The sequence below is a fragment of the Columba livia genome, chromosome 2, assembly GCF_036013475.1.
Source record: "Columba livia isolate bColLiv1 breed racing homer chromosome 2, bColLiv1.pat.W.v2, whole genome shotgun sequence".
NCBI classification, from domain to species: Eukaryota; Metazoa; Chordata; class Aves; order Columbiformes; family Columbidae; genus Columba; species Columba livia.
Window position 1 is genome coordinate 124856043 of NC_088603.1, and position 16819 is coordinate 124872861.

At 38.9% G+C, this 16819-nt stretch overlaps 1 protein-coding gene across 2 annotated transcripts; it reads right to left on the reverse strand.

The window, feature by feature from the left end:
* Positions 1 to 1813: 1813 nt before the first annotated feature.
* GGH (gamma-glutamyl hydrolase) lies at positions 1814 to 16773 on the reverse strand. Of its 2 annotated transcripts, none has more exons than XM_065053650.1 (9): positions 16451 to 16773; positions 15822 to 15873; positions 14554 to 14604; positions 11320 to 11404; positions 8362 to 8500; positions 7387 to 7493; positions 7191 to 7281; positions 5779 to 5916; positions 1814 to 3753 (listed from the first exon to the last, which is right to left on the reverse strand). In XM_065053650.1, the coding sequence occupies exons 1-9, from the start codon at positions 16581 to 16583 to the stop codon at positions 3632 to 3634; spliced, it is 918 nt and encodes a 305-aa protein (XP_064909722.1). In that variant the 5' UTR covers positions 16584 to 16773; the 3' UTR covers positions 1814 to 3631. The 2 variants fall into 2 exon arrangements, with proteins under 2 accessions (XP_064909722.1, XP_064909721.1); XM_065053649.1 differs by having other exon boundaries at positions 15822 to 15936.
* Positions 16774 to 16819: the final 46 nt, after the last annotated feature.

The window sequence follows — 16819 nt, forward strand, 5'->3', positions numbered from 1 at the left end:
CCATAGTCTGAATAAGCTGAGTGTGTGGCCACAGGCTCCTTATCTCTCCAGCATTAATCCCAAAATCTGTTAGAAGTTCTGTCTAAGCAATGAAAAAACATACTGTACATCACCTAGAGCAGAGAGAAGATCTACTGAAACTTCTAAAAACCAAATTTTTAAACCCTATATTGGATGAGTGCTAGCCAATTCTGGGTTCCTCTGTTTTGCTTCTGAGAATTTGATGGACAGTATCAGGTATTACAAGCAACAGACAGAAGTTCCTGTTTCGCTAGACACTGCAGACAGCAGTTGCTTTGCTTACAGCTCTCAGCGTCCTGAGAGCACACACCGGTTCTGCAACCCCTTCCCACCTTCGCATGGGTTTGGCTGTGTGCTGGTTTGACTGAAAGCAAGTTAATTTTCTTCATGCAGTTAGAAACCTTTATTTTCCATAGCTCGCATGGTCATTGGTTAGATTTAGTTTAAGATCAAGAAGATAACACCCTGGGAGAGACTTAATGTTTTTAACTGCTCTGGTCTGAGTCAAAGGCCTCTGAGCTCACTGTCCACAGGTGTGAGGCAGGTAGGAAGGGGGCATAGATGGGGCAGAGCTTGACTAACATCCAAACTGATCAATAAGAATATTCCACCCCATTAGTGTCATGCTTCATATTTAAGGAGAGTCAGGATCTTCCAGTTAGGTTTTTCTCAGAGCCAGGATAGAGACCTGCTTGAGGGAGTCCTGTTTGAGACTTTCTTTAGTTCAGCATTTTGCCATCCTGCCATTTTGCAGAGGCCTCTGGGTTTTTCTGCCTTTTTCTCTCTTCTCTCTCTGGGATTGGCTGTTCAGCCTGGAAAAGAGAAGGCTGAGAGGATCTCATCAATGTTTATAAATATCTCAAGGGCGAGTGTCAAGAGGATGGGACCAGACTCCTTTCAGTGGTGCCCAAAGATAGGATGAGGGGCAATGGGCACAGCCTGAAGCACAGGAGGTTCCATCTGAATATGAAAACTGCTTTGCTTTGAGGATGCCAGAGCACTGGAACAGGCTGCCCAGAGAGGCTGTGAAGTCTTCTTCTCTGGAGACATTCAAAACTCTCCTGGACACATTCCTGTGCGATCTGCTCTAGGTGTACCTGCTTTAGCAGGTAGGTTGGACTAGATGATGTCCAGAGGTCCCTTCCAACCCCAACCATTCTGTGATTCTGTGACCAGGGTTCTACTTCCTGGGACTGGCTGCTAAGTGCATACAGAATTAGTGAGTAATTGCATTGAGTATATTTTATATTCTATTTTACATTTTATATATACTATTAGCAGTAGTAGTATATTAGTGTTATTTTATTAAACTGTGTTTATCTCAATCCATAAGTTTCTCCATTCCCTTTCAATTCTCTCCCCTATTTGGGGCACGGTGTAGGGGAGAGCGAGCGAGCAGCTGTCGCAGTTATTTTGCTAGCTCAGGTTAGACCACGACAGGCTGCCCACACACAAGCGAGCTCTGGCACTGCACCTGGGATGAGCCTGCTAAGACAGGGCTGCATGAGCAAGAGCTGGGGGCAGCCTTGTTGAAAGCTTCTTCCCCTTGACTCAACAGCCACGTTCAAGTGCATTTAAGCTCAGGCCCTGGGCATGGGTCCCTGCCTGAGCTGTGCTGTAAGTATGCCTGTGCTGGGCCAAGGATCTCATTTATCCTCACCCTGACTTGCTGACATGACCATACCAAGTGAACAGTAGCCTCGTGATTTGTGACTGTCACAGACAGAAATACAAAGGCAATGACTGTTAGTGCTTTATTCATGGTATCTAAAAGAGAATAAAAATACCTATCTGCTTGAATAAAAGTTTATTTTGTGCATCATAGAAAAATCATGGATTCTATCAACTAAGGCTTTCAAGACAAAGGATATAAAGGAAAGAAACATACAAATTCATGATAAACACACTGTTTTCTCATTGTATTACACACAGGACTCCTTATAGTTACACACTTAAAGACTAGTTGCTACCATTGCAGTTAGCAGACATTTCACTTGCAAGATTGATCCCTGTTTTTAAGGCTAAATCCTGCCCTCTTTAGTTCAGCAAATTCTTACAGCTATTGCAAAGAACTCAGCCTGAACAAAAAATAGAAGACTGGACTTGGTTTCTTCGGTGCACCATTCATATGCAACTGTAGAACATAATCCTCTTATTACACTTGGTTCTACTCAGGAGTCAGCTAATATAGTTAATAAAGTCACTTATATTAAAAACTAGTTCCATTTACTAAATTTGGCTGGTCTGACAAATGTAGAAGTAGTCTGCAATATCACGTTTAAGCTTGTAATTAACTGGTAGTGCCTTTCTGTTAGTCACAGTTGATGTTATAATTTTTTAACTAATGCATTTCACATTCTCTTACACAGTTGTTTCACAATGAACAACAAGTAGAGCGTCTTTTACTTGAAAAACCTGAGAAACATATCAGCTTTATTCAGATGTGGTACTTCAGAGTATAAAGCACTACAAAACACAGCTGAGATACAAACCTGAATTCTTCATAAACTCCAAAACCCTATTGATGTTAACAGAGTTTGGGAGCTGTGCAATAGAGGAGAGTTTCATCTTAGTCCCTTTTTGGACACCACATAAAACCACTGAACAAAATTTTTACTAAGTGTGCAGCAAAACAAAGCAAACAAAAAGAATAAAGGTATCACAGTGTATTGAATGCAACTGCTATTATCACATTATGTCAATGTTAATAGTTTTCTCGTATACACTGAACTGCTGTTTGAATTCCAGCTGCATTAAACTATCCAACAAGACAGAAACTACTGCCTTTACTAAGTTAGTAGTAAACTATCTCCAGACTCAAAGTGAGAGTTCTATCCAGTAGCTACAGGAAAAATCAGACTATGTAATAAAAAAATTAGGTTTACATTATTTTAAATAAAAAAACCCAGACATCTGCATCTCATAATAATATCTGTCTGCTGACTTCAGTTTCAGTGCATCCTCATATTTCTGTAGATATCACAAGGTATAAACACTCCAAACAATGCTGAATGTACAAGAGAAACAGTTTCACAAATGAGATATAATGTGCTTTTTAGTCTAAAATGTCTCTTTGCTATCACGCCTCCTTACTATTTTGGTCAATTTTTCAAAAGACAAAATAGTCCCTGTCAAGAACTTGGTTACATACACATATTTACAACAAACCCAAGAGTCTCACGTGTTAAATAATTTGAAAAGGATAGGATTTTACCAAGCAACATACCTAAGCCTCTAGTGCTATCATAGTGCACAACATTTTACAAAGATAACTCTCATCTTTTAAAATATACGAATACAGTGTTTTTTCCTTGTACTAAACATTATTACTTCCAAGTTTATAAGCAAAATCAAGACCTCTTCCCTGGAAGAAAAATGCATTTTTCTGTAGCTTACCTTAAAGTGTGATCCAAGACAATTACCATGTTATTGAATGTAAATTTTTATATTAATGGTCCAACAGTGCAAAAGAAACACAGGATAAATCATTGTAAAGGAAGAGAACTCTTCTGGCCTTCTGTCACGTGCAGTGCTCTATGTCAGCTTAATTACACAATGCTGACAAATAACTACATTTATAAATAGCAACACTGCACCTTTGACATGACATTCAATCAAAAAAATAGATTTGCTGAAATGAAGAAAATGTTCCTGTATAAACTGGAGTATAATTATAAATCAATTCTTTTGTTTCCTCATCTTCACTGGGGAAATGGTGCAGGCTCTTCCGGGCTGTAAAACATCGTAAAAGTACAGATCACTTTACTGTTATCCTCCCTGAAATCACCTTTCTAGGCAGTTATTCTGTGTACCATAACAGCAAATGGAATTACAGTAACTTATATGTGAAGAACTGTGAAGATCCATCTTCAGGAAGCTGGTCACAGCATATTTTACTACCAGAGAGGGAGAAATTTAATAATTAATTTAAAGCCAAGACTGTACAAAAATATTTATCCATGAGATACTGGCAGTATCTACCAGAGATACCAATACCTGTAACACTGAAAGAGTATCAGCCTACCGGAAGCTGCATTGTTAGCACAGACTGTGCTGGTGACTACAGTACAAACTGAATCCTTGTCTGGTTTATCATGTTGGTAACTCTACACAAGTTCAAATTAAGATTTTTAGATATGAAAATGATATTTCAGTAGAATGGTTTAGTTATCAAGTGATCACAGGTGAGTATATATTGCAGCTGAAAACAGTTTGGTTTTCACTCTGTGGTTTATTTTCTAAAACTATCAACTACTCATTGCAACATTACAATACGAAGTACTCATTAAGAGCAGCTGTACACAGATCAGGTGGTAATGAAAAGTAACTTGTGATTTGGTATAAGAGATGAGGGGCAGACACATGCAGCTGGCTGACAGAAGTTTGCTCTACTAGAATTGAAGGTCAACAAATCCAAAAGCTAGTGATGCATCTGTGTGGTACTACACACAAGCTCATTATATGTGTATACATATATGAAAGAAATTTCATGTACTGTGTCTCAACAGGACTTACAGAGATGGCACTTCTTTTGCTACATTTACGTGGATAATGGCCTAAGCAAGCTTACTTCTGCCTCTACTACAGCGTGCAGACAGATAGTAGGGAATGTAGCAAAAACTAGAAAACATACTGCATTCTAGAATTAAGACTACAAAAGAAAACAGACGCATACTATACTTTCTTCTATATTCCCCTTTAATTTTGTCTTAGTCTTCCATAAGAACCTTATCAAAATTCTTAAGATACATGAAGCTTATGGATACTGACAAGGAATTTTACATGATTTTGCTACCTTTTAGTGAATGAGAGTAGGACTAAATATTGCAAAAAAGAGTCTTGAACTTGTACAAAGCACAACTTTTATTTCTATACTCTCACTGACCAAGTCAGCAGAAGTTGCATTTCTTTAAATCACAGAATCATGACGTGCTTTCTCCAGTTAGGTGACTCTCTTTATTAAGGATCAATTCTAGATACCAAACTCTATTAGGTTATTGATTACGTTTCTTCACAGTCTCAATCAAGTAAGACAATTTCATAAACAGTCACTTTAAAATATGAAAATGATGTCTCAGCAGAATGGTTTAGTAAGTATAAAGAAAGGAATAAAATAAGTTGGATCCCTTCAAATACTCCAGTATTTATATCTTGCTTATTTATAATGAATAGACCAAAAGTGTAATAAATTTTAAAAATTTTACACATCAGTTATTTCCAGCTTTTACAGAAGCTCTGTAAAATTTAAAAACTTGTTATGCTCTCTATAGTATATAAATGTTGGGCACTGTATTTCATCCTTTTGATACATCCATATACTGCCCAAGCAGTATTTATAATCTTGGCACATGTACTTTGCAAGCAAAACTGAGAATACATTGAATGACTAACTCAGTTTGGAACTAAAGAAACCTCTGAAATTATGAATGGAGTATTTTTTTTGTTTCACTGTCTTTGTGCAAGGGAGGCTAAAATGTTACAGTGACGATTCAAAATGGCAGATAGGCATAGCACAAACAATGCTTTTGAGTCAGTCTACTGAAAAGAATTAGTGGAATGTCTGGCCTTTTGATGTCACTTTTACCAAGCCATTCTATTTCTAGTATCCCTTGGTTTTTATAAGGCTATAAAGTTTGCAGAATAATCTTCTCGGAAAGCAGTAAGAGGTACTGAACTTTGACAGCCAAAAAGGAGGTCTGTCATCTTCAAAGATTTTCACTCCAAAAAAACAACATTTATAGATAATAAATGTCTTACCTTCGTTAACAAAGAAGTCAGCTATATAATACGCTGCTCTTATAGCTGATGGGGAATGTGGAATGCCTGGTGAATCCTTCCACTCAAAAGCATTTTTCTCTGGATGCCACTGAACACCATAAATTGGATATTTGTATGCTGCAACAAACACAAAGCACATAAGAAAAGTCTGTGCCTTAAGAATTACGTGCTTAGCCTTACTGCAAAAGAAACTCAAAGGATAAGCTATAAAAACACTTCACTTATCAACAGTTTCACAAAAGTTTAAACAGCAAGTTGAAACTGTTACTCCCAGTAGAACTGAAAGGAAACAAAACGGATATTGTAAAAGAAGGGTCTCAATCCATGCAAGAAGATTTTTGTACATCACTTTTTTTATTATTCATTTCAGAATGCTTATGTATATAGGTATAAACTAAAAAGTAGTGTTACAAGTGTATCAGTCTCAAAACGTCCTATCTACTGCCAGCAACACTCAACATGCAATATTCAAAGGCACAAAGGAAACCCCTGGCAGTTCCATGGGACAGATCCAAGTCTTAGGTTCTCCTGCAAGGCCCAATCAGTCCACGGGTAGCTGCCATCTGCTCTGTGCCAGACCTGATACCCATAGGGAGAAACCAGTCCTTAACTCGATTAACAGAGAATAGCAGCACAGCAGTTGATGACTGCTTCGTGATTAACCGCTTGCAGGCACAGGAGATGTCTGTCATTAGCCTCATCAGTTTTTCTGATCAAACTGCTCTTCTCCTCTTCTGGAGGATGGCCAGAGGAATCCCATGGGCCAGCAGCTGGGCCTCACTGTAGAGCTGCTAATAGTGTACTGATCAAGATAAAACACTCCCTAAAGAGCTAAATTGTTTCTTGAGCTGAGCAAGCCTGGTCCAAAACATACACAAGACAAATAATGCAGAAGGCTTTTGGAGGAGGCTGGTTACTAGCATTGCTCCTAAAGTAACGAGGGATGTTGCCGTTACCTCAGAACTCTGAATTGTTCTTTCTTAGAGCAAACAGATACAGAGCATCACAGGAACACAAGCATAAGCAGACAGACAGAAAACGAGGTGCAACAGTGGCACATTGCATTGTGCAGGGATTAAATTACTGCAGGACAAGTGCTGTACACTTCACACCACAGCACTGAAATGCTCCAGTGCTAAAGTGTAACAGCATATCTGGAAGGGGAACAGCATGTGAGACAAGTCAGTAATTAGGCTCACAAATACGTACTCATAAGATAAAATATCTCTGCAAAGAGGGCATGTTCCTCACAGCCAGAGCACCAACAGGGCTGATGCTCACTCTGCTATTCTAACAGCAAGCCTGCAGTACAAATTAACATCAGTGCCACTACACCCCTAAAGAATTAGTTTGTTATGGTCACTGTTCACAAAGGAAATTCCTTTCCCTACCTTCCATGGTAGATATAAACTCCACTTCATCATTGGTGTTAGTGGTCAGAACATTATAGAAATTACGAAGCTTTTCATTCTTTGTGAAATTCTGTGATAAGGAGGGGAAAAGAAAAAAAATATGTTATTTGCTCATTTATATCTAGTTTTAACAGAGCATTGCATTTGTGTTCAGGAAAAAAAAATAATCAAATACCTTCATGGAGAGGCTCCACATATGGAAGTTTGATGACAATGGCTTAGTAGCAAATGCATGTAATACATCATCAGGGAAATTCTTGAATAATCTACTGTTTTTTGCAGCTATTACAAAGAAAAATGAAAAAAGGATGTTGTCCATTACCCAAGCTGCTAACAGATGGACTAATACTGGAGACAAATTTAATAAAATACTGCACTAAAGTAAACTTTTTTCTATAGTATAACCATATGATTTTAGAATACATGCAAGGAAAATCAGTGAAATAACTACTACAGGTTTCCAATACGCTGTTACCACTGTCCTCCAGTCTTGACATACAGAGGACCCAACTTTGCTGCCTAAGTTCTCAATAAGCATCGTTCTTTACCATTCATTTCAGTGATCTTTCCATTCACAATGAGCATAAATGATCGAACTTTTGAATGCTACATGGTTCACAGATGGCTTACTCGCAAATTAAAGGATAAAGTATCAACAGAGGCCACGTCTCACCAGTGTTGCTGAGTGGCACAGCTCTATCTTAAGGGATATCTTCTGATTTCAATACTGTACAAATGGGACAGCAATGCTAATACTCATCATTAGGAAAGATGCAATTTGTAAACTTTAAAATGACCTGCTCCCTGAGTTTGATAGGTTTCGGACCTGTGAATTTTGTTCAACTCGGTAACAAAAAGGGACCTAAACCCACATTATTTTTGTAGGTCCAAATTATCAAATGACTCAAAGAGTCACTGTGTCTTTTTGCTGACTACTGTTGTTTTCAAATGGCTGTTGCTCATATCTCTGGTTTAGAAGTGATAAAGTTGGCACTGACTTTCTAAAAACAGTCATGGCAACTTAATAAGAAAAAATTTAACAAGCTAATCATCAGGAACCTCCCAAACATTCACTCCTGCATATTTATCACAAACAAACCACAGCAGCTCTCAGAAAAACTCAGACATCCGATACAATGGAATTTTTCACCTGAGGTAAAGTTCAGAGGGAGTGCAAAACCATTTGTCTTGGTATTAACAAGTAAAACTTCGCCACTTGTGAGATATGTAAGCTCTTCGTGTCCGAGACATGTTCCCCATACCGGAAAATAATCTCCTTTATCATTAGCCTTCAAAATAAAAAGCAACAAAGCATGTTATGAACACATAGCAAGGGCCCTTTGCAATGTCCATATGCCTGTGGCCACACATCTATATTAACAAAACATAAATCCTATTGCTAGCATTGCTACGGTCTTAAGTTACATTCTTATATGCTTATTTAACTAGCAGCTTTGGATCTGTGTTCCAGAAAGATAAATTGGGAGTTTCAGCAACATAAAAAGTGACAATCACTTTTCAAAAGAATGAAAATCGACAGGCAAGTGGAAAAGCAAGAGAAGAAAGTAATAAGGAGAAAAGGAAAGCAAAAAGAGAACACAACTAGCTTACTATCACTTAAATAAGTACAGTGGAAATTTGCATTTTTGTATGGTTTATTTCTGATAGTAAGCACATCTTATAGACTGGGATGTTTCAGAACTCCCATTTTTGTGAAATCTGAGTAGTCTTTCTTACCTTATTTCTAAACATTTTTAAGTTACCCATAACCCGCCCTATCACCATTTTTGAGAAAGCTGAAATTATAGGCTTAGAATAAAAATGTCACCCTACCGCATTACTGACAGTATGGTAATGAAAGCCCATATAAGTGCTTCTCAGAGCAAAACACTGAAGATTTACAGAAAGAAGTCTAATAATAATGCAGCATCTTCAGGACCACCCATCATGCATGGCTACACAAAGGACTTGAAACTTCACTGTCTATCTTTCATGTAAGCGAGGAATAAAACCACTAATGGCAAAAAATAGACTATGGCTGAAGAAAAGTTACAACTGAACCATAAACATTTTGTGCCCTCTCCCTGCTTTTTTTTAATAAACATTAGCCTGAAGGCTAAGCATGTACTAAACAACACCCAAGACATCACACTTTAAAACCTAATTTAAAAGCTGGAAAACAGTATTTCATTTAGGTTTTTGCCTGGCTAGTAAAACTCTATTGACTTTAATGAGGATTAGCATTTCGCATCCTCTATTCATATTAAAGCAAAGCCAAACCAAGTAATTTCTCATTATGAACATTTGAAAATGAAGAGAAAAAGAGCCCTCATATGTTTAAAAAAAAACCCATAAAATTAACTCAATTCTGTACCTGCTAATACACTCTTGACTATTGTAGCTTACATTAGTAAAACTGTCGGTATTTTATAGTGATAATTAAGTCTCAAAAGATGAAAATCAAAACAAACATCACAAATAGCACAGAAAAAAATGACTTATTACTAAGGGTTACCTATGATGAACTGAAAATATTCTGCTTTTAACTCACCTGAAGTATACATACCACCTAACAAACCTGCCTCTCTGAGTGTAAAATTATGACATATACAATACCGTTAATCATTATGAAATGTTAATAGAATTTCATAATAGTACTGCCAACCACAAGAAACCATGCCTCAGTACTGAATACGAAGACAGAGGCTGCACTTCACACAGTGAGCAGTTTCAAAGAGACAAATGAGATTCTTACAGAAAAGCAAGACAGCTTTTGCAAGATTTAGGTTTAAGGCAACAGACTAACAATCACCATGAAGAAAGACACACAAAAGAATAACAACAATGGTGCCATGGGGACTGAAGAGTAGGAAGCTTAAACTACTGAATTGCAGCAGCTCACTGGTCCCACGAAGGCACTACCTGTGCTTTCCTTGCCGGCTGTTGAGAAGTCAGCAGCAAGGGTAGATGAGGAATCCCTCACTGCCAATGAATGCTCCTACCATGGCATGAGTTTAAGCACTACTCAGAACAACCTCTAGAATTGGGCAAAATTTCTGAAGTATGAATTCTGTAATAATTTCAATCAGTGCTAGCCAAAAATAAAGTCAGTAAAGAGGAAAAAAGGAAGAAAATTTTTATTCAATTTGAACACAGAGGATGCTTAACATATCGTAGGGATTGTATATAAAGCTCTGTGAATCTCCACACTTTTCCACAATGCAAATTTGACTTCAAAATGTGTTGACTACTATCTGAAAAAAAAAACAACTCTTATACTCTAAGAGAATTAAATCTTCAGTAAGGATTCAGATCCTTCCTGATGTTCTTTGATAGAATGAGCTTTCCCAGAAATTCAGTATTCTCTTAGTAAAGCTAATGATCATACACATATTAAAAAATAATGAATATAAACTTTCAAGTGTTCTTTCCACCTTTTTTCATGTTATATATTAAGCTAGTGTTTCTTAAGAAATCTGCTACATTTACAGTTACCAATGCAAAGAAATGGGTAAAACGATATAACATGCTAATGCAGGCCCCTCATCTGCACCTCCAGAAATATTTTTAAATCTGCCTATAGATAAGTGAGAATAAACATGTTTCACTAGCTGTAACATATATGCAAAGGGAGGCTTTAATGTTATGTTATTGTAAACTGGTTTATTTGAGAGTTTCTCTAGAATTCTTTCCAAGTCTAATCTTTAATCATAAGACTTCAACAAATGATTACTTTTATGTATAACTTTGTTCAGCGTTCAACGTCAATGGATATTCTCTGCTTTTGGAAGGCATTATGGTTACTTTATTGGAAGCTCCACACAGCCATAAAGCCGGAGGTACAATAAATAAAAGATGCTGTTCTCATCTGAAGAACTTGGGAGTTGAAGACCATGACACAACATGTAACAGGAGAGGGTGTCAGAAGTCTGAATAGTAAGCTATTAAACGATTTTTTTATGCAGAAGCCAGCAATGAGCTACTTATTGTCAGGCTTACAGTTAACACACTGGATTCCAATGCAAAACTATGAAAAATATAATCCTCCCTGTCATTTTGATCTCTGAAAAGTGACGATAACAAGAACAGACTGTTCCTTAGTAATTACCTCTAATGCCTTGTGGTAAAATATCTTAGCAACCCTGGAATATTCTGAAGTCTTAAGATCCACACCACCTCCTGGAAAAAGTACCCTGAAAGGCAACATCCAAGAATCTGATTAGCAACAGTGACCAAACTAAAACTTGGACAATGTACACAGAGAAAGGTCTGATAGTAGTTTTAAGAGTAGGATTTGAGTCTACATTAAGACACCTACATTTCAAAAAATCTATAGACACGCATCTAAGCTTCTATTATGGACAGCAGGGATCTAGTCAAAAAAGTCAACAGAGACTTGAACAGGTTTTCTAGAGCAGACACCTAAGTGGTCAGTAGGTTGAACAGCCCTGTAGGCTCCACTGGCTGTACTGACTAGCATCCCATAAATTACATGACCTTAAACAGCTAGTGCACATGCAGACAGCTAAGTTTAGGTCTTCTAGTTTTTAACTGAATCTTATCCTAAATCTCAGTGTTCTTATACTGAAGAATGGTTATTATTACAAAGCAGTGACTGAGTCTAGTGCAATGTAAGAAGAGAGCAAAGAGAAAATACACAAAACATACAGATTTCAGCTAGTATACAAAAGGGTTATATGCCATGACTCCATCAAAACCTGTCCTGACTCTTAGCCGGTTCTCCCTAGCACTTTAAAATCCTGCCCTCAATCTCAGTTCATCGTGTTCTGTTTCAATAAAGAACTGTAGCCCTGGCAGAGTGACCTTCTTATGGCAGACAACACAGACCAAAAAGTTTCTATTAAAAAAGGAAAAATGTACATTGGGCCATAGCCTTTCGTCACACGGGATCCAATACAGCCGAAGAATACTCAGAGACAATTTCAAATTAACAGTGCACAATCTTTTTCTACCACAAAAAAATAATCAGCAATGGAAATTCTCTGTGTGGGTCCCCAGACCCAAACACCATTAAAGACTAAATACAGTCTAGCAGAGATTTCACATGTGCATGTAATGATAGAGAACGTAATCAAGTACTATCAGAGACAGTAACATGACATAAAGGAAGTCTCTCCTAGCTGTAACTGGGACAGTACTGGCAAAACTGACAGAACTGAATGTGTGAGTGTTCCCTAAACCCACTGCAGCAGAACCTCAATTAAATTTACTCAAGCCACCTATATCAGTTGCTGATTTTTTACCAAAATGGCTGAAGGTTTTCCTCTACCTTTCTGTGCTCTGGAAATGGCAACCTGTATCAGTGAGATACTAACAAGCAGCCAAAACCAACTAACATCTCAAATGATCCCAAGCATTTGCAGAGTGAATGTGCATTTAAATCCTTGTGACCAGGTTAATTTTAAGGTTAATGAGGCAGAGGACCATGCAAAAGCCACCAAGTATTTAGTGGAAAAGTAGAGCAGTATTCACAAAAATATAAATCACATTACTCTCCAGTGCCAATATAGAAAAAGAACACAGGTGAAGGTATTTTCAAAACAGGCCAGATAATAGATTTCTACAAATATCTAGTTAGACAAATAAGGCTTACATGGAAGTGCTGGAAAAATCACTTCACCTGTTCCTGTTGTTCAAATAAAAAAAAATGGCCAATACTAATTAGGAAAAACAATTGTCATTTCTGCTAATGCAAAAAGGAAGTAACCAATTAAGTAGCAATGATAATGGCTTGACATTGTCATATACACATTGAAATGTAACTACTTCTATTCCAGTATCTCTAACTGGTTAGTTGATTGAATTTCAAAGGCTATTTCAGGAGTACATTGCTGTATTCATAAAATTCCATCTCTACTATAGTAAATTTCACAATTTTAAGAAGGTGGTGTTTAATAATAAATAATTTCCAACTGCAAAGAATCTGGAGTTAACCTCTTACATGAAAGATCAATGTATCTCTTTCTTATTCTAAGTTTCCACATAATGGAAAGTCCTTCCCTCCAGAGATCTTATTTGTTATTTACACACAGTTATAGTGTGGAAGCCATTAACTAACAGCGGAGAGCAATAAGAGGAAATAGAGACCACCCTTACCCACCTACAGAGCACAAACCCACTGCCAGTCCCTGCAATGACAGAAGGATAAGAGAACTGGATCTACCTGCCTAACACCTTCTTCTACATCAAGGAAGGTGATGAGGTAGAAATAACTGAAGAGCCCATTGGTGAAAATCCTTCTGGCAATGAAAGAGAGGCTGGCAGCCACGAGAAAGGGATGAAATTACTCATTTTGCCTACAACACGAGAAGCCACAAGGGAAGAAGTGTCACTGTCTTATACTTGCTCATACCAGAAGACTGTGAAGACCCACATGTTGGTGTACAGGGCATTCTGTGGAGCAGAGGACAATGCTCTCCCCAGACAGCCACAGGTCTAAATCTGCGAATTCTACGTATGTTGATTAACATCCTAGTATATGCATAAGCCTAACAAAAATATTCATGATTTAAGATCCTCATCTCATGACTGCAAGTAACCTAATCACACGCCGTGGGCTCACATAAAATCAAGCCTGTGAAGTGTAGCATCAGCTGACTTGACTCTTCTGAAGTGCACTTTTAGCAGACAGCAACTGTAAAGGGTTATGCCTGCGCTTAGTCCACAATTAAATGTGTTAAATTAGGTAGCCCACATTTAAAATGTAGGAAAAGCACATGGGTGGACAATTGCCACAGGTCAGCTGAAAAATTAGAATGTTTGTCAAGCAAAGACCTAAGCCGTAGAATCACAACAGGCAAGACGGGCCATTCAAGTAGCAAGAAAGAAAGCACCCACAAAAAAATGGGTAGAAGAGACTGGAAATCGGAAACTTTTATGATAGATGAAATGTGACGAGTACTGCAAAAGTGAAGAAGGGTAGGAACAGGGGTGAAACACCCAGCAAGTTCTATCAAATATCAAAACTAAAGTGATGGACTCAAATGAGGAAGAAGGAAGCATTAACAAAGAAGAAGTGAGCTATTTCACTTGTACAATTGTTAACCACTACAATGCCACTTCGGTCTGTCTGCAGACAAACACAGGACAATGCCAAGATGGCACTGTTGCAGATTATCTGACGTGCTCCTCAAGGAAGGAAAGGCAGCAGACTGACTTTAGATGAAATGGTGCTCTCTTTGTCTTTAGAACATATTTATATGTCTGCAACACTCAGCATGACCTCTCAAGAGAATAGAAAGATAGTATTCTTGTGAGCACAGTAGAGCTCAAAACCAAAACTATCACATCTTTTAACAGAAAATCAGTGCTCAAAACTTACCCATTAATGGAGTGGAATAGTTTATCATATTCTTCATCTGAACGATTTAATCTGAAATACCAAGAAAACAGTTACATAATATATGAAATATTCATATTTAATCACAAAATATCAACACTATTGAACAGAAACATGATACAGAAAATATGTAGAAAGCATGCTTTCAATAGTATAAAGTGAAACATTTCAATTGGAACAGCTCAGTCCACAAGGCTGAAAATAGGACTGTGACATGTACAACTCAGGGGACCCCTTTGCAGACACTTGTTGAATTTAACATTTACATGAGTTGCATGGTGGTTATTTCCTGCAGACTGGCAACTCCGGTTTCCAATTGACTGCATGATGGGCCGAGCTGCAAACAGTGGGTCACACCCAATCTTCAGCAAAGACAGAGTTGCGAGGTGGGAAGATGAGCAAGACCTCAGCATCCGCAAAACACCAGCAAACCAGTATGATGACTACACTCCAACAGAATTGATACACTGAGTATATTCTAAGTGTCCAGCTTTGCTGCATCTAACATAGTTGCCAGAATTAGAAGCTTCTATTCATTGATGAAGCTTCTAGACAGCAAACATTCTGAAAGCTCCACCAGCTATGAGAGGAACACTGGCTACTTATTCAGGCACTTACCTGGTGCTCTTATTGGATTGCGCAGATAAATCCTATTGTAATTTTCTGCAGTGGCATTAGTATAGCTTCTAAGTTTTGACAATTATCATTTTAGCACCTGACTTCAGTGCATTTACTATTTTATAGCTGTTATGAAGTATTGTCAGTTGTTACTTACTCTGCTCCTTTTTACCCAACAAGGAAAACACAACAACACATGGAGATGGTGATGCATAGTTTGAGCAGAACTGGACTTTGGTTTCTTCAAGAACTACTGACAGCCTTCCTCCACTACTTGAATTCTAGGGCTACAGAACGTGACAAATGATAGTATGAATATATATCTAGATATCTATGTGTATTTATGGGGCACTATACATTAAGACTGAATATAGGTAACTTCAAAAGCCACGGATGCAAATTACGCATGATAAAGAAAATAAAATTTTTCAAAGAAAGGTTATTATCATAAACGGAACTATAAAAAATTACATGTTCCAGTCTGCTTTTATTCTGATTTCTAAACCACCCTGCAAATCGTGGCATCTTCAAATAGTCATGGAAGAGCTCTAAACACTCAGAAAAGCTGCATAACTGCTTTCTGTGCTTGTGTTAATCAACTATTACCCCCTTCTAAGGATATAAAATTCTACCTTATTGGCACAACTCGGGCACCAGCAGATTCCAAAAACTTCACATACGAAGCTGCAATATAAGAATTTCCAAATCTGTGGAACTTGTCAAAGTGGCATTCCTGTGACAATATCCCTGAGGGGTCCAAGAAAAAAAATTACACTATACAAGTAGCAAATGCCATGCACAGAAAGGAAGAATGAACTCCCATTTCCTATACGCCACGTTAGTGTTACATTTACTACCTGAAAGAACTACAAACACTGACACAATGGTGCATCAATTACTTTGCCCAGTGACAAGGTACCAAATAAACACACATTATCTGACTAACAGTCAGCGTCCCTGCTTTAACTATTTAGTACTACAACTCCTCTTAAATAAGTTAGTGTTATTTTAAGATTTTTGAACGATGTACGCCATAACACTATCTATAAAAGCTTTAACCAAACCCACGCTTTAGGAAACCTTTCACTCCACACACACACCGGGTTTCACGCCGGCTGTAGGCGCCGTTCCCTCTCCCAGGACAGTGAGGGCCGCCGTGTTACCCGCCAGTAACCCCCGTGGAACGGCCGCCGGGGGCTGAGGGGCCGTCACCCCCTCCCCGCGGCTGCCGCCGCCGCTCTCCCCCGCCACCGCCCCCTACCAATGATGGGTCTCTCGTTGCCCTTCGCCAGGTGGCCGCGCAGCACAGGGGAGGCTGCAGCGGGGCCGAGAAGCAGCAGGAGGAGGAGGAAGGTGGCGTCCCGGAGGGCAAGAAGCCCCCCCAGGCTCCCCATGGCCACGTCGCTCGCCGCCTGTCAGGAACAACGGCTCCGCGCAGCCACTGGCCCACCCGCCGCCGCGCCGCGGGGCACGCTGGGAAGTGTAGTTCCGGCGGCGGGCGGTGGGCCGCGCTCGGGGCTGTCGCCTTGTCGCGGATCCCGGGTCAGGGTTCCCGGCAGATCCCGGGTCGGGGTTCCCCGGATCGGTGTACCCGCGGTCGGGGTTCCCCGCCGGCGGCCTGTGCCCGCGG